Raw genomic sequence first — 23,524 nt, 5'->3', positions numbered from 1 at the left:
ATTTGTGGTATAAATTAACTTATCTAGTTTTCATTTTTGTTGGAATTACTTGTTCAGTGTTTAAATGATACATTTAATATCGTTGTTTGCGTTGTTTGTTCGTTTCAATTTGCTTGTGCTTGTACTGTTCACAAATTATCCAGAACGTTATTATAGATTGCGTTCCTCTTGAGATGCATCTGCTCGTATATTTTACTACCTGATCCGCAACCCTTATGGAAATATTTTCGGAATAAATTTTTATTTGAGGGGAACATGTTCGTAAACAATTGCCCTGAACAAATTTTATCATACATCACATATAGCTGCTGAATTTTGGTTTAAATTATAAAATAAAGCAGAAACTTTTGCGAATACGTGTATAAAATGGCGACATTACGATAATATTGTAGACTAATGTATGTCATGATTGTACATTCCAAACGTTAAGAACAGAGCCAATATGTCGTGTGTCACTGTTATGATACATTTGTGAAGGGTAAATTGATCACGAGAATAAAAACATAGACCTCCACGATATATATTTATACGATTTTAACATAATCTTTTTTTATATCATGAAGCAAGAAGTGTGCAAGCCTCGCATATTAAAAAGAGAAAGAGCATTTGGAAAAAGCGAATTCTTTATCGTGTGGCGCCGTAGGAGTGCTAGCGATACTCAAAAACAAGAGCAGATATAAATAATACAATTAACATGAGACTTACTCCTCTGAAAACACACGTTAAGGCCACAATCTCAGATCAAAAGTAATCCATTCGCTGAAAAAAAGACTTTATTTGGAAGGTTTACAATCATGTCGGAAGCGTATTATTTCAAAAGGCTTTATCATCATCAGCAGCAGCGTCATTAAAATTTCATATGGAAAGCAAATGCTAAACATTATACCCAAAAAAGTTTCCAATTTTCTTACCTGGGGGCTGCCAACCCGCTTCTTTTTTTTCAATAATCTATGCATGCCCAATGTATGTCAAACAAACAATTAACAAGCAAGGATTGACACAAACATATGATTAAACGATTAATTATAAAGCAAAGAGGGTTCATGATTGCATACAGACACTTTTGCTTTAACACTTGACGAACTAACAATCGGTAAATATTTGTCATTTTCATTTTTATTTCACGAGCTGGTTCCATAAGTCAATTTCTATGGATCACCATTCTGTATATCTCCATAAACGCACAGCCGTGCATAAGTAACATATCATGAGCTGTTATAATGAATTCCATTGGCCAAAATTTCCGAAAGTCTACAGAAGTAGCTAAGAAAGAACTTAGAAATTTGTCTTACTGAATAAGCCATTTAGCTGGCAAGAGCAACGATACCGACAGCAATGTAGCCTATAAAAGATAACTCAAAAGAAGACGAATGAACAAAAATGAAAGGAGAGAATGCTGACAGAGATTCCAAACGGCTAAACTGACAAATCTGAGCTGAATATTTAATTCGTGATTTTCAAAACTAGACCTATCTCCTATCAAACCGAAAAACAGGCTAAACGAAACAGATACGACTTGAACCTCGTTTTCCACACCAGAGCCTTCAAAAAGTGTAGAAGTTGCATCATTTTAGATCTCCACAATCGGGGCTATAAATGCCCAAGTAACTTCAGTTTACAAAACAAACTAGCGCTGAAGGTCTGGGAGGTGTCCATGATAACCGTCATGAATATGAAAAAGTTTCTACACTATCTCAGAAAAAAAAACTAAATCTAGCACACCAAACTACACTGAATGCACCAAACTATAACAAACTACACCTACTACACCAAACTACACCAAATTACTAAAGGGGGCAAGTATCTAAAGAAACTGTGGTGCTGCGTCAGTGAGAGAGTATAACAAGGTAATATGGTATTATCAACTGAGTTGATAACGTAATTTGATCACCATATAGAGTTTAAAACTAGCTTTGAAACTCAGTTGATGATACTAAAATATCATGTTAAACCAAATTACACCTACTACTACATCGAAATATACGGAACTACACCTGTTACACCACACTACACCTACTACACTTATTTCTCGATTGTGGAACAAGCGTTGGTTTTTTTCTTAGATAGTGTGGTACCTTTTTTAATACTCATGACAGTAATTATGAAACTATCACCGTAAAAAACGTAAAACTTACGTAAACTTAGCAAGCCTCTGTACCCCTTGGCGAAGTCTTTGTAGAAAAGGGAAGCTGGCTAACGACAAAAACAGAGGAAATATCGCCGGGTAAACAGCTGCGCAATAACTTCCTTTGTCTTTATCGGCATGCACTACATTCAATACCCGAATATTACACTGCAGATATAAACTCACCGGTGAGTTTGCTGCTTTTATCACTCGAACATAAAATTCACATCCTCGGGCCCCTGTCCGAACCCTTAAAATCATTAGAATTGACCATCCGCCACGAAATCGGCGTTACATAACTATTTCGGTAAAATTGCATTTATTTTGATGTTTATAAATGAGGCTATTAATGGCAATTTAGTTCGCTAACATTTCAATTTTCTGCATTCTGACATTTCCTCTTGTAATATTCCTCAACTCAAACATTTTTTCCGATCGGAGGATTACACGTAACACGTACCACGCGCCATCTGATGGATCAAAACTCACTAGCTACCCAAGGAAACAGCGACTTGGACTTTTGAATCGCATTTGATCAGGTCGCACACCGTGAAACTGCATGTTAATTCAAGGATAGAAAATAACACTATCAAAATATATCGTTTTGGCGACGACATGTCACTGTTTTCAAATGCAAATGAGAAGAGATTATTTTTGATAAAGATCGAAAAAAAAGCTGTCATTACTAATAATACATGCACGGTCGCGCAGGGACGTACGATTCCCTTTGTCATGTGCTCGACTCTATATTGAAATTAAACTTGTTGTGTTATTGGACTGATGTCTTCAGTTTTCGGCTACTCGAAACCCCAGTACATTTCAAACGTTATGAAATATTAAATTAAAACGTGGAGAACAAAAGAATGGAATAACTTAAAGAAAAAAATCAATTACTTATATAGGTCACCTTTCAAGTACAGAATAGATTTCCAGGTTTTATTGCTTACGTTTAAGGCCATTCGCGGCCCTTTTCCGCCATATATTTCTGGTCTTGTACATGTTATGGACATAAATTCTAGATGTAGTTTAAGATCTGATAATGGTATACTTCTGAACTTTCCGACATGCAAGCCTTTAAGTGCACTGGGTGATGGGTCTTTCTACATGGCTGCTCTCAAATTATAGAACGATCTTCCAGTTTTTATCAGAAATATTTCTGACTTACTTAGTTTTAAAAAGTCTCTTAAGACATATTTGTTTAAGAAGGCGTTTCTTACCGAATTAACATTATCGCTATCATCATCATTTTTAAATAGACTTTGTACATAGTAGACCGAGTTGCTTATTAATTATCATTATCGATATTACTCAATATTAGCATGGTGCATAATTTCAACCAGTTCAGTTCATATTTGTTGTGATCAGCTAGTTCTAGATATATATCTATTGTTATTATTATTATCATTATTATCGTTATTTTAACCGGCATTGTACTGCGCAGCTGAAAATGGTAAATCGTTATTTGTTTAATATGAATTAATAAATATTATTATTATTATTATTGTTATTATTGTTATTATTGTTATTATTGTTATTATTGTTATCATTATCATTATTGTTGTTATTATTATCATAATTATAAGCCAGCATGACCTACAAGGGCACACAGGTTACTCAACGGTACTTCAGAAGTACGACTTCAAATTTATTGGGGTGTAATCCTTACTGAAATATTCTTGGCAAACCAGGTAATTTATGTCATGAATAGAGAAAAAAAAAGTTTACATGGAGTTACGGGGACTTCGTATATACAATCTCGCCCTGGAGCTGCATGTTTTTACCTCACAAACTGCCTATTCCTATCGTTTGGTAGGAATCATTTTTGTAATAGTGTCATAAGTTTTCTTTAACATTCACTCAAACTGTCACTATATTCTATGATCCAGTGTTTAAGTAACGCCTTATTTAGAGCTCCATCGTGTTCATAATTAAGTTTGAAAGGATGAATAAACGCCAAGGTCGTTTTATATACTTTCCACAGGAAGTCAGACCGTCTGTCCCCTACCCCAGGCAAGTAAATTCCAGGGATATACTCAAAATTTTCATCCTTTTCTATCATCCGCAACATTGTAGGAACTGCAATTTCTAAAAATGAACGATGCTTGTAGAAAATACGAGATAGTGTTTTGAACTCATCCGCAAACTTTCGTGGAACGTAAAATATGTCTGAGCGACCTCGAGGGCAAAGAAATGTCCAATCTCCATTCCCTTTGGAAATATCTATAGACCATTTAATGTCCAATAATGGGCCTCGGAAATGCACGTTCTCTTTAACTAAATTATTTTTCACCTTTGCCATCTTTTTCTTGACGGAGTATTTGCGCGAGGCCCAAATCTCGTCGTAGGCTTTCTGACAAGTCTTTACTCCCCACTCGGAGTACCACCAAGACCACTTTTCAGGCGGAGTAAACTCAGTTAGTATCGGTACGTTAGGTCCTTCCCAAATTTTGTTCCGACTTAGTCCAACTAAATTCCAGTAGTTGAGTATTAAGTCATCGCCGATGATTAAATATCCTGAGTATCCCGGATATTTCTCTATGGCAAGTGACATGCACATGTAGGCAAAGTATCCTTTGTGAACGTCAAGAACCTCGACGGTGTAGTCCTTAGTCTTCTTTGATCCGCAAAACATGATAGTGGGAAATGCATTTTTGTACAGGGTTGTGAGTAATGGGATATCGGAGTAGAAAGGAGAGTTAAACACAATTACAAGTGCAACGTCTGAAAACGCATTTCGAAGGCAGGAAGACCTTGATGCATTGTGTACAGTTGGAAAAGGTTTGTGGAATTCTGCTTTTGGTACTTGATAGCTTTTCGAGATGGGAACCAAGCCTGTGAAAGAAAAGACATAATGCACAAAGTAAAAAATAGTAATACTGGGGACACTAGGTTATCGTTATCTTGCCAAGTTCACGCAATTCAAACTTTGGGTTTGATTCCAGTCTGACAATAGACTCAAAAACGCACCAATTATGGTAATTTTGTTTTGTTTGAGGGGATGAAGCTCTTTTGTTGAGAGAACAAAAGTATTAAGTATCGATTCTCAGTCGAATACCTCAGCGCGAATTTTGAAATCATCGCTAATAGCTTAAACGACAAATATGATCTGCTTCGGTGGAGGGGTAAGGAGGTTTTTGTTAATTTGCTAACGGGTGCAAGAACTAAGGAAGTGAGAAGAAGAAAGAAAGGCGATCATGCTATGGAATGCTTATGAACGAGTCAGGTCAGACTGAACCTCAGGGTATCATAGGAATAATTATTTTTGGAATCAACGGGGGAAAGTCTAGCCTGGACTGGCCCTCATTATTAGCGCTTTGGCACTACCGTTTCTTCGCCCGCAGCAAAGTATGAGACTTTGAGCAACGCCGGTTAAAGGACTACAAGGGGTCTGGAAATGATAAGTGCCAGACCCCTGGAAGAGCTCTCTTCGTCTCGTCTCGAATCTTGCCGCTGGCGGAGAAGCGTGCATCCTGCTGCGGTAATAATGACGACCTGCTGAGAGCCAGAAACAGTATAGAATTGATGAATATGAAATTTTGCTACAAAAAGTGGGACTTCTCCTCCGATAAACGGTAGTTTATCACCTTTTGCCATCAGTTTTTTTTTTATTTATTTAAATAAGGAAAGCACCAACTGTTTAACGATTTTTTTTTCTTCCTTTAACAGGACTTGCGTAATTTGCATAAAATGTTTTGGTAGGCGAAGCATGCCACGACAATTATTGCCTTAGCGTGTCGCGGAGAGTAAATTTTTACAATTTGTGTAGTGGGAGGGATTGAACTCTACGACATTTCTCGTTCCAGAGACAGCAGAGTCGAAAAGAAAGCTTATTTATTGAGGGAAACCAAATAAGAATAGCCTTTTACTCCATAGATCCAATACTGTATTATGAATTCTTCTTTCGAGTTAACGTTGCCATCAGTTTTACTGTAAGTTAATTACGAGAATTTTGATTGTTTTCAGTACAACTTTCCTTCACTATTTCTATGGCCCGTTTTCTGAGTAAATTTCCGTCTGCAAAATTCCTAATATGAACGGACTTAGTATGAATTATTTTACCTACCGTAACCGATGCCATAAACTAGCGACACCGTCAGAACTGCCAAGCCGGCTAGCCATCGATATGAACCGGTCAAACTGGTGCAAAACACTTGAGTCGACATAATCGAGTAGCATAGGAGTTTGCGGTACCAGATCAGTTTTACAAAACTGATCTGATACAACCTCAACTCTATACTACTTACCAGCTAATGGAAAAATATTCTATGACTCCATTGTGTTTATGCAAAGTATATGTTTTTCAAAATTCAAGTGCGTTTAAATATTTGCATAATTAAAAGAATCACCATCGCGTGACTTAAAAACAAGAAATCGATGACGTCATGCATTATTATTCACGCACTTTCTGGCATTTTCCGAAAAAAAAATCTAAAGTTTTATCGTTGATTTCGAGTCGGCGAATTGGAGTATTCATTCCATTATCGAGCAGTTTTCCTCCACGGTTAACACTTGGAAAACGATTGTTTTCTCAATGTTAAGAGCGTGAAGAATTTAGATATATGAAAATTCACATATTTGCACTGCGGTGGAGAGATGAAATTAGAAGATCCTCGCAGCTAAGAACACTACTGAAACTAGTAGTTGTAAATAGGACCTGAAAAAAAGTTCAGGCCCGTACGGGATTTGAACCCATGACCTCTGCATCGGTATCGCAGAGGTCATGGGTTCAAATCCCGTACGGGCCTGAACTTTTTTTCAGGTCCTATTTACAACTACTAGTTTCAGTAGTGTTCTTAGTTAAGAGCGTGGTTCGCAGACAAGAAAACGGTTTGTATTTCGTTATTTACGACTGGTGTTTTCCAGTAACAAAACATTGTTTTTACAGAAGTTTTCCGTCGAAGATAATGCGTTTTCGTCCACTTTCTAGGACAGTAAACGCGTAGAAAACGGTTGAAAACCACGTATCCTCCAACGTTTACGGGTTGGTCAACATAATGAAATACGACGTTTTCTAACGTTTGTGGCTGTTTGCGTTGAGAAAACGCGTTGTTATCGGCGAAGCTCGGCGATTCACCACCCGAATGCGGTTATTCCCGCGCATTTTCTCGTATTTGTCGTTTCGATTATCGCGCGAAAAATGGTAGGTATTCTTGTATTTATCGGTGTTTTACACTGTTAACCATTTGGACATCTGTATATACATTTATTTTTCTTACTCCTCCTAATTTCCTTGGCTCTAGGCTCCCTTTCTTTTGAACGATTTCGAAGAGGTTCCATGAATCGCTGGATCCAATGCACAAATCAAACGATCCATTGAACTACTTGGAGTAATTCCCTCCCTTATATGACGCAAGTAATAAAAGCCTTTACATTAATTTTTTTTCAAGCCTTTTTATTACAAATTAACCAAAGTAGTACTCGCCTAGTTACATCAGTTCTTAATTATACAGTTTTGGCAAATATTTAAAACACAGAAATCCTCGAAATCTAATGTTTAACAAAAAATGAAAAAGTATCAGCAAAAACAAACACTCTTACTACAATATTTACGAAATTGTAATCTAATCCTCGGAAAACAAATATAATCTGCTTCATTTCGGTCAATAAATGAAACCACTAATTGACAAGAACAAACCTTGCACAAAAATGAGTGAAACATAACATCTGTTTAGCCCCTGAGGTGGATCATATGTAAAATTAATTAGGAAAACATTGAAATGCGTATGCGTGAAATTTGGATAATTATGTTGGGACTCAAACAGGCAGTCGTAAAAAAAGCTTTTACATTTACCATCAAGTGCAACATTTGGAGCAAAATTTAGTGAGGCGCCATTTTATCCGTTCACAAAATATGAAAGAATGGCGTCCGCGCAGCCAGCTTTCAGTATTTTCGAGTCTGATTTTCCGTTCCTTTCCGATCATGTTAGACCTTCTCGAACACAAAATGAAAAGTAAAATGCTACAGAACACTCTGCTTGGAAAACGATGGGCATCAAAATCTTAAAAGCCACAAAATAAGCTTTCGAGTCAACAACGTTACGATTCTCTGAAGCGATGCGAATTGGGGCCGTAAATTCGGACTAAAAGCGGGGCTTAGCGACATTATAAAGATTTCAAGGCTCGGTAAATGTTATGATTGAGTGAAAAGATATCCAAAAAGTATAATTTAATAGAAGAGTTAGAGTCAAAACGTAGAAATCTAAGAATTTTCATCACAACGCTGCGCAATTTTCTTGCCGTGAAGTCACGTAAATTACGATCTAAGCGTGATGAATTCCACACCTTGAAACTGCTTGTTTATTCAAGGATAGAAAGTAACGCCATCAAGACATATCCGTATGCAAAAAGATTATTTTTGATATATATCGAAAACAAAGGTGTTTGGAGCTGTATATTTCCACCTCACAAACTGTCTATTCCTATCGTTTGATAAGAATCATATTTTTACTAGTGTCATAAGTTTTCTTTAACATTCACTCAAACTGTCACTATATGCTATGATCCAATGTTTAAGTAACGGCTTATTTAATGCTCCATCGTGTTCATAATTAAGCTTAAAAGGATGAATAAACGCCAAGGTCGGGTTGTATCTTTCCCACAGGAATTCAGACTGTCTATCCCCTACCCCGGGCAGGTAAATCCCAGGGATATACTCAAAATTTTTTTTCTTGTCTATCATTCGCAGCATCGTAGGAACTGCAATTTCTAAAAATGAACGATGCTTGTAGAAAATACGAGATAGTGTTTTGAACTCATCCGCAAACTTTCGTGGAACGTAAAATATGTCTGAGCGACCTCGAGGGCAAAGAAATGTCCAATCTCCATTCCCTTTGGAAATATCTATAGACCATTTAATGTCCAATAATGGGCCTCGGAAGTGCACGTTCTCTTTAACTAAATTATTTTTCACCTTTGCCATCTTTTTCTTGACGGAGTATTTGCGCGAGGCCCAAATCTCGTCGTAGGCTTTCTGACAAGTCTTTACTCCCCACTCGGAGTACCACCAAGACCACTTTTCAGGCGGAGTAAACTCAGTTAGTATCGGTACTTTAGGTCCTTCCCAGATTTTGTTCCGACTTAGTCCAACTAAATTCCAGTAGTTGAGTATTACGTCATCGCCGATAAGTAAATATCCTGAGTATCCCGGATATTTCTCCATGGCACGTGACATACACATGTAGGCGAAGTATCCTTTGTAAACGTCAAGAGCCTCGACGGTGTAGTCCTTAGTCTCCTTCGATCCGCAGAACATGATAGTGGGAAATGCATTTTTGTACAGGGTTGTGAGAGTCGGAATGTTGGAGTAGAAAGGAAAGTTGAACACAATTACAAGCACAACGTCTGAAAACGCATTTCGAAGGCAGGAAGAGTTTGATACATTGTGTACAGTTGGAAAAGGATTGTGGAATCCTTCTCTTGGTACTGGATAGCTTTTCGGGATGGGAATCAAGCCTGTTAAACAAAAAACAGGATGCACCAAAGTTAAAGATAGTAATACTGGGGATACTAAGTGATCGTTATCTTGTCAAGTTTACGCATGTCAAACTTTGAGTTTGATTCCGGTCTAACAATAAGCTCAAAAACGCACCAATTATGGTAATTTTGTATTGTTTGAGGGGATGAAGCTCTTTTGTTGAGAGAACAAAAGCATAAAGTATCGACTCTGAGTCGAATACCTCAGCACGAAATTTGAAATCATCGCTTATGGCTTAAATGACAAGCATCTCTTTCACTGTAAATTACTTGGGAGAGTTTCTGGTTGATATCAGCACAACTGTCCTTAACTATTTCTTTGACCTGTTTTCTGAGTAGATATCCTTCTGCGCAACTCTTGACATGAACAGACTTAGTTTGAATTATTTTACCTACCGTAACCAATACCATACACTAAGGACACCGTTAGAACAGCCAAGAGGGCTAGCCATCGATATGATCCGGTCAAACTGGCGCAAAACACTCGAGTCGACATGGGTCCCGTGATCCAGTTGCAAGGTGGAATGAGGACAGTGTTAACGATTGGATAACTCCATAAATCTCACCTGTGCAACTCCTCTGTTGGGCAAGCAAAGCAATAAACCTTTTTCTAGTTGATGAGACAAATTTACATTATTTGAAATTTTTGGAGAAAAAGGAAGATAATTATACAAAGTTCGTTGCACAAGTTTGAAAAAACTTAGTTGAAAAAATTAATGTATGTGTGCCACAACACATTGTGCTCGAGACACTTTGTTATAGATACATGGAAAATCGAAAATTTTCACTAAGCACTAACTAATTTGTACACTGATTCGTCTCTCCTTGTAGTACATGGATGGTGACGCAAATCTGATAGCGCTGTCCGAAATCCATTATTGTTTTGCATTGGCGCCTGGTTGAAGGAAAATATAATGCGGTATTGGCGCTTTTCTCAAAATAGTAATGATTCAGTTAAATTGTCGACGTCAGGCTAGAATATATAAACAATCTTTAGAATGTGATAGATGCAAAGTTTGATATTTTCTTAATTAAAACGACAATTCCACAAAAGATTCATTTTAGTTCAAAGAAAATTGCGAGGAAGACACATGACTCGAGCAAACCAGCTATAAATACTTATAAATATCTACACATTTTTCGGTAAACTTCTAAATATCGTTGAAAATATATATAGTGGTATATTAATAGAAAGACATCCTATATCCACAAATTTTTCATTAAACATCTGAAGATATATAAGGTATATCTAGCCCAGAACACCTCGAAGTTTAATCGTTAAATGCTCAGCTCGACACAACACAGTTAGTTTGATTTTCAATTTTTGCAAAACGACAAGTCAAACAAAAACAATTTTGTCAAAGAATAATTTCAGCGACAACAAAGAGAAAAATTCCATTACACCTTCTGGTGAAGGCTCAAGGCTCTGCCGAACAAATCTTCCGAGCGCACGCGATACCGACGGAAATGCAGCCTATTAAAGATGACTTGAAAATGAGACGAAGGAACGAAAACGAAAGGAAAGAGAATATCGACACAGATTTCAAACGGCTAAACTGACAAATTTAAGCTGAATATTTAATTCGTGGTTTTCAGGGCTAGACCCAGCTCCTTTCAAACCGCGAAAACTGACAAAACAGAACAGATCCAACTTGGATCTCGTTTTCTGCACAATAGTTGAGAAGTTGTATCATTTTGCATCTCCACCATCGAGGCATTATCTGCCCGAGTGAATTCTCTCAGTGAACGAAACAAACTAGCGCTTGAGTTCTTGGAGGTATTCAATACAATACAAACTTTATTGACACTCCCTAAGAGGGCTTTTCAGTGACAATTAATAATTACAATAATAAAAATGTTTAATCTATACAGCTAAAAATAATTACGAAAATTACAAGAAGAACTAAGAAACTTTAGGAAGGTCCACACTATACTCACTTCTCGATTGTGTTAAAGATAGATAGTGTCGACTGTGTTTAAGATAGATAGTGTGGAACCTCGTCAGTCTATATTCGTGACGGTAATTATGGAACTACTACAGTAAAAAACGTAAAGAGCCGTAAACTTACCAAAGCTTCTTTACCCCTCGGCAAAGTCTTTGTAGAAAGGAGAAGCTGGCTAATTATAAAGCAGAGGAAATATTCGCAGTATAAACAGCTGCGCAGCAATTTCAAATGAACTTAGCTGTACTATTAGTACAATAACTTCCTTTGTCTTTATTCGCATGAACTACATTCAATACCCAAATATTACACTGCAGATATGATCTCACTGGTGAGGATATTGATGATTCTCTTTGGCGTTTGCTGCTTTTATCACTCGAAAATAAAAATTCACATTCTCGTGCCCCTGTCGGAACCTCTCAAATCACTAGAATTGACCATCCACCACGAAACTGCCGTTACCCAACTATTTCAATAAAATTGCATTTATTTTGAGGTTTGTAAATGAGGCTATCAATGGCAATTTAGTTCGATAACATTTCACTTTACTACATTCTCAAACATTCTCTATTGAAATATCTCTCAACTCAGATATGTTTTTCGATCGGAGCATCACACGTATCACGTAGCACGCACGTAGCACGTGTCAATGATCATACGTCACTAACTCTCCGAGGAACAGACTTTTTGAACTTTCGAATTGCATGTGATCAAGTCGCACACCTTGAAACTGCGGCAAATTTGGATAGTAAGGGATTTTGGGAGTAAGGTTCACTAATATTTCATGTACCTCATTCCCAGAGTTCCGAGCGGCGCCGGAAAAGAGGGACAGCTTGTTGTCTAGCGAATGGACCAAAGGGAGAGTAATACAACCCTTTGCCGGAGAAGACGACCTCGTGAGAAATATTAAAGTGAGAGCCAACGTTGGCGCTTATGTCTGTCCAGTCACCAAGGTTTTTGTGATCTGTCCAGTCTTTTTAGTAAAGGTTACGACGAGTAGGTTAAATTCAAAATTGGCATTTACCACTGCAGGGAGGAATGTTACATGGGATTAATACCAGAGGACTGAACGATTCAAAAGCAATGCTTTCCAATGTATTTTATGTTTAACAAGCTTGGACAAACGTGAGGTTTTAAAATATTTTCTTTGATATTTCTTTCGCCAGTTTTTTTAACTCACTCTAAATCATTTACGTTTACGCAATAACCCCCAACGGTTGGTTCCCTAACAGCTTCAAATTACGCGATTACTTGCTGTACTAGATTTTGAAATCTAAGCTTGCCTGTGTAACTCCAGTTTTGCATCGAACTATATATCCATCGAAGTATGAGGCTGTGCGGAAATCTTGCCGCCTTAATTTTGGCTACAACAAATCTCCGCCTTTTTAGGAGACCCGTGATCAATTTTATTGATCCATTGAATACATATATTGGCAACCAGTAATGCTGCCGCCGGTAAAAATCACTTGGCTGGTAACACCTTTGTTTACTGGATGCTAATTTAGAATTTCCCCTTTCTAGCATAAAAAAATTGAAAAAGAGTATCAGTTCTGATTTTTCAGTGATAATCATTGTCAAATGACACCTTAATTTTCCTGAAATGTTTCACACTTATGTGCTTGAGTAATTGCAGTGGAATTTTAATTCTTTGGTAATTAGTGTGAATTAATGGGATCTGAAAATGTAACCTCATAACGGTGTTCTGCCGAAGAAGTATGACAGATCTACCGCTTTTTTTTTTTCGGTTTTTATGCGACTCGGTAAGCTCTGAATGTTTCACGCACACTTGTTTTAAAGTTTCGATGGCTAACAAACTTAATCAAAGAAAGATTATACAAATGTTGAATAAGGGGGTAAGTTTCTGAAGAAACTGTGGTGCTGCGTCTGTGGGGAGTACATCATGATAATTTTGGTTTTAACAACTGAGTTGATAATGTAAATTGGCCACCATTAAGAGTTTTAAAGCTAACGTTTCGAGCGTTAGCCCTTTGAAACACTTCGCTCTGGCGAAGGGCTAATGCTCAGAACGTCAGCTTTGAAAACCTCTACGATGGCTAATTCACATGATCAATTCCCTCGATAAAGCCAAAATTATGAAATGTTGAATAGCTTATCGAATCGGGATTTGCCATTTGTACATACATCTTTCTTGGAAACCCGATAGTATGTTAACTTGTTCTCAACATGACGCCATCCAGCTTAATTTTACAGATATCGAGTCGTTTCGTACCCCATTGTTTTGTATCCAAATTCAGTCGATTCGTGCTCAGCTTGGGTCGGTTCGTAACTAAACCGCTGGTCGATTCGTACCCATCTCAATATACATTTATTTGCAACACCTCAGGCGTGAGCGCGTGAAAAGATGTCAGTTGTTGGGTACGACAAATAAGTAGTGTCAAGTAAGTAAGATACAGGCAAAATTCTGACGTGCATACTTATGACTTTCTCAAGAAAAAAAACGAAGTTATTTCCTAGCGCAAGATACATATTAAAGTGATATTTTTGAAAGAACAAGCCATTACTTATACCTGTAACTTTCTCAACGATAACAGTTGGTGTAAGAGTAATTTTTTTCTTCCGTTATAAACGGCAAGAAGTTCGTTTATTTTTGTCTATTCCGTTCTTCCTTTAAACATACTTAACATAGAAAACGAACTTTATTAGTATAGGTACGACATGACTGAACTAACCGGGTACACTTAGGCTTAAGGCTTTCCAACAAATCATTTAAGGGGACAAGTTTCTAAAGAAACTGTAGTGCTGTGTCGGTGGAAGATTACAACAGAGTAATTAAGTATCATCTACATAGTTGATAATGTAAATTGGCCACAGTAAGAGTTTTAAAGCTGACGTTTCGAGCATCAGCCCATCGTCAAAGCGAATGAAGAAGGGCCAACACCCAAAACGTTAGCTCTGAAACTCTTCACGGTGGCCAATTTACGTTATCAACTAAGTTTATAATGCTAAATTACCCTTTCCAACAAATCCCCTGGCATACCCGTGGATTGCCCGTGGCTGGCCTGAGGGTTGACTCTCAGGAACAGACGCTGATATCCTTGTTACTACATACTGTTTTTCCTGAGATAAAGCTCACTGTACTCTTCACATTTTCCCTCTCCTATCTCACGCCATCATTTATTTCGTTGAAGTGTCAGTTGTACAGAGCAGAATTGACTCTCGGTAACAAGCACCTCGAATTTTCAGACAAAGAGAAAAGAACCCGCAGTCGTTAAACAGATCTTTTATTTTATCTCTTTCCTGCCTAATTAGTAAGTCGGCACGTGGGCATAACCGGGGCGCAATAATCTGCTCTGCTGTAGCCTCTAAGCCAACCAGAGCGCGACTTACATCGGCCACAAGCCTAAGATAAGATTAAAATTTTGTGACCGTTTCACTAAATCTAAACGGAATGTCAATCACGAATTTTGTATAAATGATCAGCTTTCTTGACCGGGATAGAAGTCTTTTACTGGTGCCTTCATATCCAAACCCAAGTTGTCAGGCCGCGGAAACATCATCTTTGACGATGGACTATAATTTTCGTGTTACACTGAGCAAATTTGGGCTTTTTTTTTCAATGAACTAGGAAAATCTCTAATAACATCCACCGTTTAAGCACCAGTCTTTCTCGACAATACGAGGGTAACTTAGATAATCTTTTGATAGGATTGCCTTGAGTTATTGTGATCTCAACAAATTTTTTTCTTTCAAAATTTTCTCATATATTTGTTATTTTCCTTAATCAGAGACTTTCAAGTATCATTTATACACACAAAGCAGAATACAAGCCTTTGTTCTTAGGCTACAAATGTAACTGCCCGAAGTGGTCGACTGGACGAGGACTTACGTGGTTAATGATTTGATTGCTTAACCAACAGGAGTAAGCCATTGTGAGATTTGTCCAGTCGTACGTCAACGATATTCGTACGTCAACGGTATTTTTGCTGCGCGCGCCGTTGCCAACTGACGTCCCCGTCCTCTTGCTTAACCACCCTGATGGCCCTTCTATGACGCGTGAACTGGAAGAGTGCTATATGTCAACTTACGTGTTTTGCAGCAATATCCTGATTTCAAATCGATGGCTGGCTTTGGTCGTTGTTCTAGCGGTGTCGTTGGTATATAGTATCAGCTATGGTAGGTCAAATAATCTCCTCTTAAGTTTTTAATGGTTTCCTGGTGAAAGCATTGGCTTGTGTTCACACAGGATAATGACAGAAATTAACGCGTTAAAGGAGAAGTAAGCTCCAGAAGCCATACCGTTTTATTTTTGAAGTTACAAAGTATTTATGAAATAAGCAACCTTAGCTATCTAAAATTGTCTTCAACTGTGATTTAATTCGACAGCGAATTCCACCTTATTAAACCGCTAACCAACTTCTCGCTGGGTTGCCTATGACGCGCTCTTAATTTGATCCATCTCTTCCCAATCTTTACGACGAACAAGACTCTCCAAAGCGAGCCACTCTTGCCTTGAAAATGAATGATATATTTAATTTCGGCGTTAACCAAACCAACAGGTTTTATCAAAACCACGCGTAGTGGACTTGCTTGTGCAGCCAGCAGGTTACTGATGTGTCTTCAGAATTGCATAATTTAGCTGTGTCGCTCCGGCGCAAACCCCAAACATATATTACATGAGCTAAAGGTAAACTTTGTACCATGGTGGGGAGGGGGAGGTGGTGATATTCTTATACCCCTTCCCCCCATCTTATTATGGGTATTTGACTGGCGGTCAATTTTCTGCAGTGCCCCCCCCCCCCCTTTTATACTCTGTCGGCGACGAATGATCCCCCCTTCCATTTTCCCTGAAATTGAAAACCATGTGATCCTCCGAAATCCTCCCATTCCCCTCCCACCCACCCCCTTGTGTAAAAATATCCATTTACGAAAAAAGAGACTAGAGTCCAAACTCCGTAAAAAATATGAATTAACCTTTTAAATGAACCACAACATCTGGCTAAAATAGAAACTCCGAAACTTCTTTAAATTTCAAAAAAAGGAGTAACAAATTTACGTGAACGAAAGCTCAAAAACAACTGACGAAAACTCCGCAAAAAAAAAACTAAGAGTACGCAAAAAAATGTCCACGTCAGTATTCCAATGTCAAGGTTAGAGTTCTTTGACGTGATTGGCTAATTTGTGAAATCATGCGCAATGCGAAGGGGGGAGAAGAGGAGAAAAATTGTTAGTAGAGATTTAGAAAAACCAAAGAGATTTTCTATACCCAGGTGGTAATAACAAAAGGCTTCTTTTGCAGCGCACTCACAGTGGGGGGAACAATGAGTGATAAAGACAGGCCTTGAAATGTCCTAAAGACTCCTTAGCTCTTCTCACTTTTTAACTTGTATCTTGCAGGTTTTATTCCCATCTCTGGAAACTATCTGGTACCAAGAGAAGTAACTCATGATCCTGTTCCGAGTGTCCGCAACGTCGCTAAATCTTCCTGCCTTCGAAATGCATTTTCAAACGTTGTGCTTGTAATTGTGTATAACTTTCCTTTCTACTCCAGTATCCCAACACTCTCTGCCCTTTACAAGAATGCATTTCCCACGATCATGTTTTGCGGACCGAAGGAGACAAGGAAACACAATGTCGAGGCTCTTGAGATTTTAAGGGGATACTTCTCGTACACGTGCATGTCACGTGCCATGGACAAATATCCCGGATACGAAGGATATTTACTCATAGGCGATGATTTAATACTCAACTACTGGAATCTAATTGGAATGGATCGAAACAAAATCTGGGAAGGGCCTAAGGTACCGATTCTAATAGAATATGCTCCGCCTGAAAAATGGCAATGGTGGAATTCTGCTTATGGAGTGAAGACTTGTCAGAAGGCATACGATGAAATCTGGGTTTTACACAACACCACTAGTACTGAAAAGTTGTCGAACATGAGCATGCGAAGTATCTTAGATAAAGGGAAAGTCCATTCCAGAGGCCCGTTATGGGAAATTAAAGGGTCGATTGATCTCTCCAAACAAAACAAGAACTGGACATTTCTTTGCCCCCGAGGTCGCTCAGACATATTTTACTTTCCTCGAAAATTTATAGATGAATTCAAAACACTGTCTTATATTTTTTACAAGCAACGTACTTTCTTGGAAATTGCAGTTCCTACAATGTGTCGAATGATTGACAAGGAAGAAAATTTTGAGTACCTCCCCGGAATTTACCTGCCGGGGGTAGGGGACAAACAGTCCGACTTTCTGTGGAAAACATATAACACCACGCTGGCGTTCATCCATCCCTTCAAACTAAATTATAATCACGATGGAGCCCTGAATGGGGCACTCCTGAAAAACTGGATCATAGAATATAGTAATAGTTTGAGTATGTGCTAAATAAAACTCATTACATCAGTTGGTCCAAGAATACGCAATCTCACTCCCAGCGGCTTCTCGATATTAAGATAATTTAGCAAGAGAAGGGGAACGTCATAAGACCCGACGCTATTAGAAAAACGAGTAAACCTTGGGAAGGGGAGCCAATAAATTCAGGATTGAAACCTTTCGGATCATCGTAAAATCGTCCAAAGATAGGGAAAATCTCCCGGTCTTCCATGTAATCAACTGACTCCTCTGGTCAAAAGTCAGAGCAAAAGGAGGGCAAAAAACTAGGTCTAGCATGAGTGAAAAAGGATCACTAATTAGTAAAATGTCTTGATTCTTTGACAAGGAAGAAAAATAACAATAATTTCACCTGAATAAATTTTATTGATCATCGTAAGAAAAAAATGTATAAGTTAAAATACATTTGCATTATCAAAAGGGCTCAAAAAAAATTTCATAGATATCTGCATGTGATTACAGGCGTGCCAGTAAATATATTCAACATATGTGAATTCACATCGTCTAACAGGCAAGAAATAATGTTTCCGCGAGCAAAATTAAAACATAATCATTCGAAAACTGATTTAGCTACTCTTCACAATGATAGTAACGAAATAATCAAACGTTAATAAAAGGCATTACCAAATGATTTAAATGTACTGTCATACAATAGGAGATATCTTTAAGGAACAATGTGCATAAGTTAAATCAACGATATTAAGTTCATTTTAGTTGGGTCAGATTATTATAGTGAGGTAGCGAACAAAGACGCCATGTCTTGACTATGGTACAAAACCTTTGCAAAATATTTACCGCCTAATGTTATATTCAGGCCAATACCCGAGTTTCTTGGCAATACAGTCTATGTATTCCTTTTCAGTATGGTCATCATTTTTTTCTTCGATCCACTTAACTCGTAAGTCTCTCCCCTTGTTCTTCTCAAATTGATTCTTCACAAACTCGTCGATCTTAAGGTTTTGTCTGGTGTGCTCCCCTAGCCGTCTGTGGACGTCATTTGTACGACCAACGTACAAAACGTTTGTTTCCTCATAGGAATCCTATTAATTTCTTCCGGTTATTCCGATGATATAAATTCCCTCAAGGTGAGGAACTTGATCGAGTTCATAAAGCCTCCACTCTTTCTTCAGCAGTCTGATGCAGATGTTTGATACCATCTTAAACACAAACGCTACACACAGAAAATGAAAATGTTAGTATGATTAAGCACACGTACTATGATTAATAGGACGCACTTATTTGAGGAAACCTGCTCTCGTGTGGCTCCTATCAGGCTAAAAATGAAGCTCAGATTTCATCTACGAAAGGCGCGCGCTCTATCGTGCGCGCGAGGAAAAGACAATCGCTTCTCTCCTCGTCGAGATCTGTTGAAACTTCCACAATAACGTCTCCTGAGCCCCCGAGCCCACTTACTTTTTGGCTAGTGCCGTAGGTCAAGAACCGTTATTGCTGAGGACGACGATGTCACTACCTGCTAGCGTGACTTACTCAAAAGAAATGTCATGTTCGGGGCCAAAGAATTCAAAGACATCAATCACACAATGTTCTCAACAGTTTGAGCTTCAGATGTTTCCGCATAAATCTAACCTGTTACGTTCTGAACGTTCATTATTTGGTTTGAACAAAACCGCGCGAAGTTCTAAGCTGAACAAACACCAAGCAAACAAATGAAATTGTCAGCTAATCAGTATTCAGAGGAAACTATTCGGCTGAAAACTGATTTAAGTTAGATCGGATACAGAATGTCGCAGCTCGGTTGGTCACGGGAAAACCAAGATTCTGTCATGTTACACCATTGCTTTCTCACCTTCATTGGCTCCGATTAGCTACCGTATAAAGTTTAAGATTCTACTTTTGACATTTAAGTGTCTATATGGTCCAGCTCCTGATTATTTAATTGAATTAATTAGCATCGAAAAGTAATCCAGGTACTCTCTTAGGTCAAACGAGTCTTTGTTACTCGAGTTACCTAGAACTAAGACCCGTCCAACCCTTAGCTATCGTACATTCCAGTCAGCTGCACCTTATCTTTGGAATGCATTACCTTCGACAATTCTCAAAATAAAAACATTGGACACTTTCAAGACTACTGTTAAAACTCATTTTTTTTAATCTAGCCATCCAATAGTTTCTTATGTTTTCAGTTGCTTCTAACATAATTTTACTTTGACAATATTGTGAAGCGAAACTGAATATATCCAAGTAGAGGTCTGCGCTATATAAATGTAATTATCAATTATTAATCGTGAGTCTCCAAGGACACAATCCAGATTCTAAAAAACAAAAACATCAAAATTTGTTTACCTTATTGGTGTTTTCAGCTTTCTGTGGACTCCTGAAAGAAAATTTTAAAGAAGTAATTCAATGAGGTGACAATAAGCTTACCAGGATGAGCGTCTCGAGGTTTCCAAACGCTTTTTCTAGGTATTTGATTTCTAGATTTTACAACTGAAATAACTCGGGAAGATGTCGAACTTCAGTAGAAGCTGATACATGTATGTTAGTTTCAACGTCTCGAGCTTCAACGTCTTCTCAAATGCTGCATTTGCCAGCCAGAACTGAAACAAACACGCCGCATGATTATTTATTCAACCAAACGGTTGATAGGATCAGTCTCGTTTGATAAGCCCCGGTGAAAAAATGAAAAATGGCTGCGCTGAATTGAACATCTACAATCAATATGTTTTACTCCTCACAACATCTGATATTAGTCTGAGCTTGGATGACCAGAACAAACTTGAAACGCTGAAGTTAAGCTGACATCGATCGACTAGCTTGGTTTTACCTTGAACATTGATCCGGTAAAAAGCATTTAGACTCGTTACAATAACTATAAATTTTTGCACCTAAATCTAAAGGGCGACTAAGGCCCAGTTCAGACGTCGTACATCAGCCGAGCCGAATCGAATTCAAATTTAGGCCGACCTGTCAGCGGTTTAGCATACAATTGTAAACATAGCGGACGCCGAGAATTCCGGCAGCAATGTGCGAGCAAGAGCCCTTTTTCTGCACAAAATGCTGGAGAACAGTGCAAAAAGAAGAAGAAGAATGCAAACCGTCTTAGCCTATTTTGTGGCAAGAAGAAGACAACTGATAACGATATGTGCACTCTCTCCTCTTTTGGTTATGCCTAATCGAGTAGTAGCGATGCGTAAATACAGCCGCTCTTGCCGACGGCTGGAAAGAAACAACGGATGGTTTAACACGGTCTGGAGTTCTTACTCTGCCAAGCGTTTCAAGAAGACCTTTCGAGTGTCTCGTGAAACTTTTGCATTTATCCTTGCCCGAATCAGACACGTCCTCGAGAGAAACACCATAAATGAAGAACCAGTATCACTTGAATGTAGATTAGCTATCTGCCTGTATCGTCTCTCCAGAGGAGATTATCATTATGCTATTGTGGAGATGACAGGACTAGGGTGTTTACAGTTTGCACAATCTGCAAAGTAACCAGAGCAATTGTAGAGAATTTGTGGGTGGATTGTGTGAGTAAACACATGCGAAAACTGAAGAAGATTTTAAAAACAAAGTTTTAGACATGGAGGAAATCTGGCAATTTCCATGTTGCTGGACAGCCATTTATGGCAGCCACATATCTATCAAATGCCCACCTGGAGGTCTGAATTCCTGCAAGGAATTCTAAAATTTCCAAAATTTTTACTCCATTGTAATGATGGCTATGGTGGACTCGAAGTGCCGGTTCATTTGGGGTACCTGTGGTTTTCCTGGCAACTCACACGATGCGATCATATTTCAATCTACACAAATTTGGTCAGATGCCAGAGAAGGCAAGTTGATTCCACAAATAGAAAAAAATCTGAATGGAGTGCTTGTACCACCCCTAGTGGTTGGTGATTCTGCATTTCCCTTGCAACCATGGCTTATGAAGCCTTATAGCAATGCCCTTCTTACCCCCAAACAAAGGTATTTCAATTATCGCCTCAGCAGGGCAAGAATGGTTACTGAAGAGTGTTATGGACAACTTAAGGGAAGATGGCGAATTTTATTGAGGTGTGAGAGCAGTACAGATGTAGTGAGAGCATCCACCCTTGCATGTATGGTGCTTCACAATATATGTATCGAAAGAGGAGAAACAATATCAAAAAAGCTCAACTTAACAGTTGATCCCATTACCAACCAGAGGCGAGACAGACAGCAGATACAGGAATTACTTCAAATGACATCTTGTGGAAAAATTAGAGACTCAAGCCATCAAGCCAATGTAATTCATGATGCCAACGCTGAAAAATTATATACAGAAAGAGAGAGGCAAAGTCTGTTAAACTCTATTGATGCCCAGCACACTTTGATTGGAAACAATGTTTCTCTCAAGCCATTGACACATGTTGATACAAAAATTGACAAAGGCATACATTGTAGTCAGGCATGGTGATGAATCCAAAGAGGAGTAAAAAAGTTGACATTTGGTTTAAAAAAACAAAAACAAAAAAAACTATCGCAGAATGTTTTAGATACTACTTTGAACCTAGTACTTCAGCTTTATTAATAGAGAGGATCATAACAGCTTATGAAATAGGTGTTTGGGTATGTTATATTTTTAAAACCAGCATCAATCCTTTCCAAACATTGTTACTTTTGGAAAAGAATTACAGCATTCTCTGTACTATGCTCACCATTGCCTCAAATGCTTTTCCTTGTTGAATTTTTTTTTTCAACCTCAGTAAGTATATTGTAATTCTCAACAATGCTCTGCTTTTAATGTGCTGCAAAACTTAGCCTCTGGTAAACTGACAATCATTTGATAGTCAAAGAAAGTTAAGTGTTACATCATTGCTTGTATGAACATGAATGAGTTCGAACTGGTATCAGTGTCACTGCTAATACTGAAAATAATGTTACTGCTGCCACAGTTATTTGGAGTTGAAATTCATGTAGTCTCTCTACAAATGATCTGTATGGACCTCCCATATCATTGAAATGAAAACGTTTTCGGGTGCTCAAGTTACAGAGATTAATTCTCTGTGAACCAGTTTGTTAACAAACATCAACATTAAAATTTCTTTCTTCTCTTATATAAGGGACTTTTCATATTTTTGTGGTGGGGCTAGGTGGTGGTTGAGAAAAGAGCATTGCTTAAAAAGAATCCCAATTGGGGGCACTGCATTTCCTGTCCATTCCAAGGGTTTGGATATAAAAGATAAATTGGTGAAAGATAAATATGGCGGTCTGTACGGTCTGCAGTCTGCGTTTTATCATGACCAGCAGGTGTAGGAGAAGGTGGATATACTTCTTCATGCTGACATTTCATCTTGCTACCCTGTGAATAACAACTTAGCTGGATTCTTGAAAGGGAAGAACAACATTTAATCTTTTCTTGCGATGTGACTGGTTTTTATCCTTTAAAACATTATTTTTGAAAACCTCGAATAAACTGGGAAGCCCCTGTGAGCTGGTGTTCAGTGTCTCGAACTGATACACGATCGTGCTAACGACAAATAATCCACATTTGCAAGAGTAAGCACTGAAATATGCATTTTTATTGTAATTTTTCCTATGATTTGAATATCTTCAAACTTGTTGAGTTGAATTTCCCTTTTAATGTCATAATTTACAAGTGATTTAGATCAAATTTACGAGTTAAACATTAGAAACTGACCGTTAGGTACAAA

At 38.1% G+C, this 23,524-nt stretch overlaps 3 protein-coding genes and 1 long non-coding RNA gene across 6 annotated transcripts in view; 1 reads left to right on the top strand and 3 right to left on the bottom strand.

Moving 5' to 3' along the window:
- Positions 1 to 3,048: 3,048 nt before the first annotated feature.
- On the bottom strand, positions 3,049 to 6,467 carry LOC113683307 (uncharacterized). Its single transcript, XM_027200539.2, has 2 exons — positions 6,189 to 6,467; positions 3,049 to 4,957 (listed from the first exon to the last, which is right to left on the bottom strand). Exons 1-2 carry the CDS (start codon positions 6,286 to 6,288, stop codon positions 3,972 to 3,974), a joined length of 1,086 nt encoding a protein of 361 aa, XP_027056340.2. The 5' UTR covers positions 6,289 to 6,467; the 3' UTR covers positions 3,049 to 3,971.
- A 1,096-nt stretch (positions 6,468 to 7,563) lies between these two features.
- LOC113683305 (uncharacterized) lies at positions 7,564 to 12,130 on the bottom strand. 2 transcript variants are annotated; one of them, XM_027200538.2, is made up of 3 exons: positions 11,668 to 12,130; positions 9,995 to 10,177; positions 7,564 to 9,577 (listed from the first exon to the last, which is right to left on the bottom strand). In XM_027200538.2, the coding sequence occupies exons 2-3, from the start codon at positions 10,092 to 10,094 to the stop codon at positions 8,592 to 8,594; spliced, it is 1,086 nt and encodes a 361-aa protein (XP_027056339.2). In that variant the 5' UTR covers positions 10,095 to 10,177; positions 11,668 to 12,130; the 3' UTR covers positions 7,564 to 8,591. The 2 variants fall into 2 exon arrangements, with proteins under 2 accessions (XP_027056339.2, XP_027056338.2); XM_027200537.2 differs by having other exon boundaries at positions 9,995 to 10,208; positions 11,668 to 11,856.
- Positions 12,131 to 14,978: 2,848 nt separating this feature from the next.
- On the top strand, positions 14,979 to 20,428 carry LOC113683304 (uncharacterized). 2 transcript variants are annotated; one of them, XM_089183935.1, is made up of 3 exons: positions 14,979 to 15,183; positions 15,420 to 15,675; positions 16,897 to 20,428. In XM_089183935.1, the coding sequence occupies exons 2-3, from the start codon at positions 15,549 to 15,551 to the stop codon at positions 17,886 to 17,888; spliced, it is 1,119 nt and encodes a 372-aa protein (XP_089040061.1). In that variant the 5' UTR covers positions 14,979 to 15,183; positions 15,420 to 15,548; the 3' UTR covers positions 17,889 to 20,428. The 2 variants fall into 2 exon arrangements, with proteins under 2 accessions (XP_089040061.1, XP_089040062.1); XM_089183936.1 differs by having other exon boundaries at positions 15,288 to 15,675.
- Positions 20,429 to 23,370: 2,942 nt separating this feature from the next.
- Positions 23,371 to 23,524, bottom strand: part of LOC149039263 (uncharacterized) — a 1,105-nt gene continuing 951 nt past the window's right edge. Inside the window, exon 2 of the long non-coding RNA XR_016180194.1 lies at positions 23,371 to 23,524. This exon is cut by the window's right edge and continues 480 nt beyond it. This is a non-coding gene — a long non-coding RNA (uncharacterized LOC149039263).

The sequence above is a fragment of the Pocillopora damicornis genome, chromosome 10 (genome assembly GCF_964200805.1).
Source record: "Pocillopora damicornis chromosome 10, jaPocDami1.2, whole genome shotgun sequence".
NCBI classification, from domain to species: Eukaryota; Metazoa; Cnidaria; class Anthozoa; order Scleractinia; family Pocilloporidae; genus Pocillopora; species Pocillopora damicornis.
Note: the sequence above shows the minus strand (reverse complement) of the source record. Positions and strands in the feature narration are given on the sequence as shown.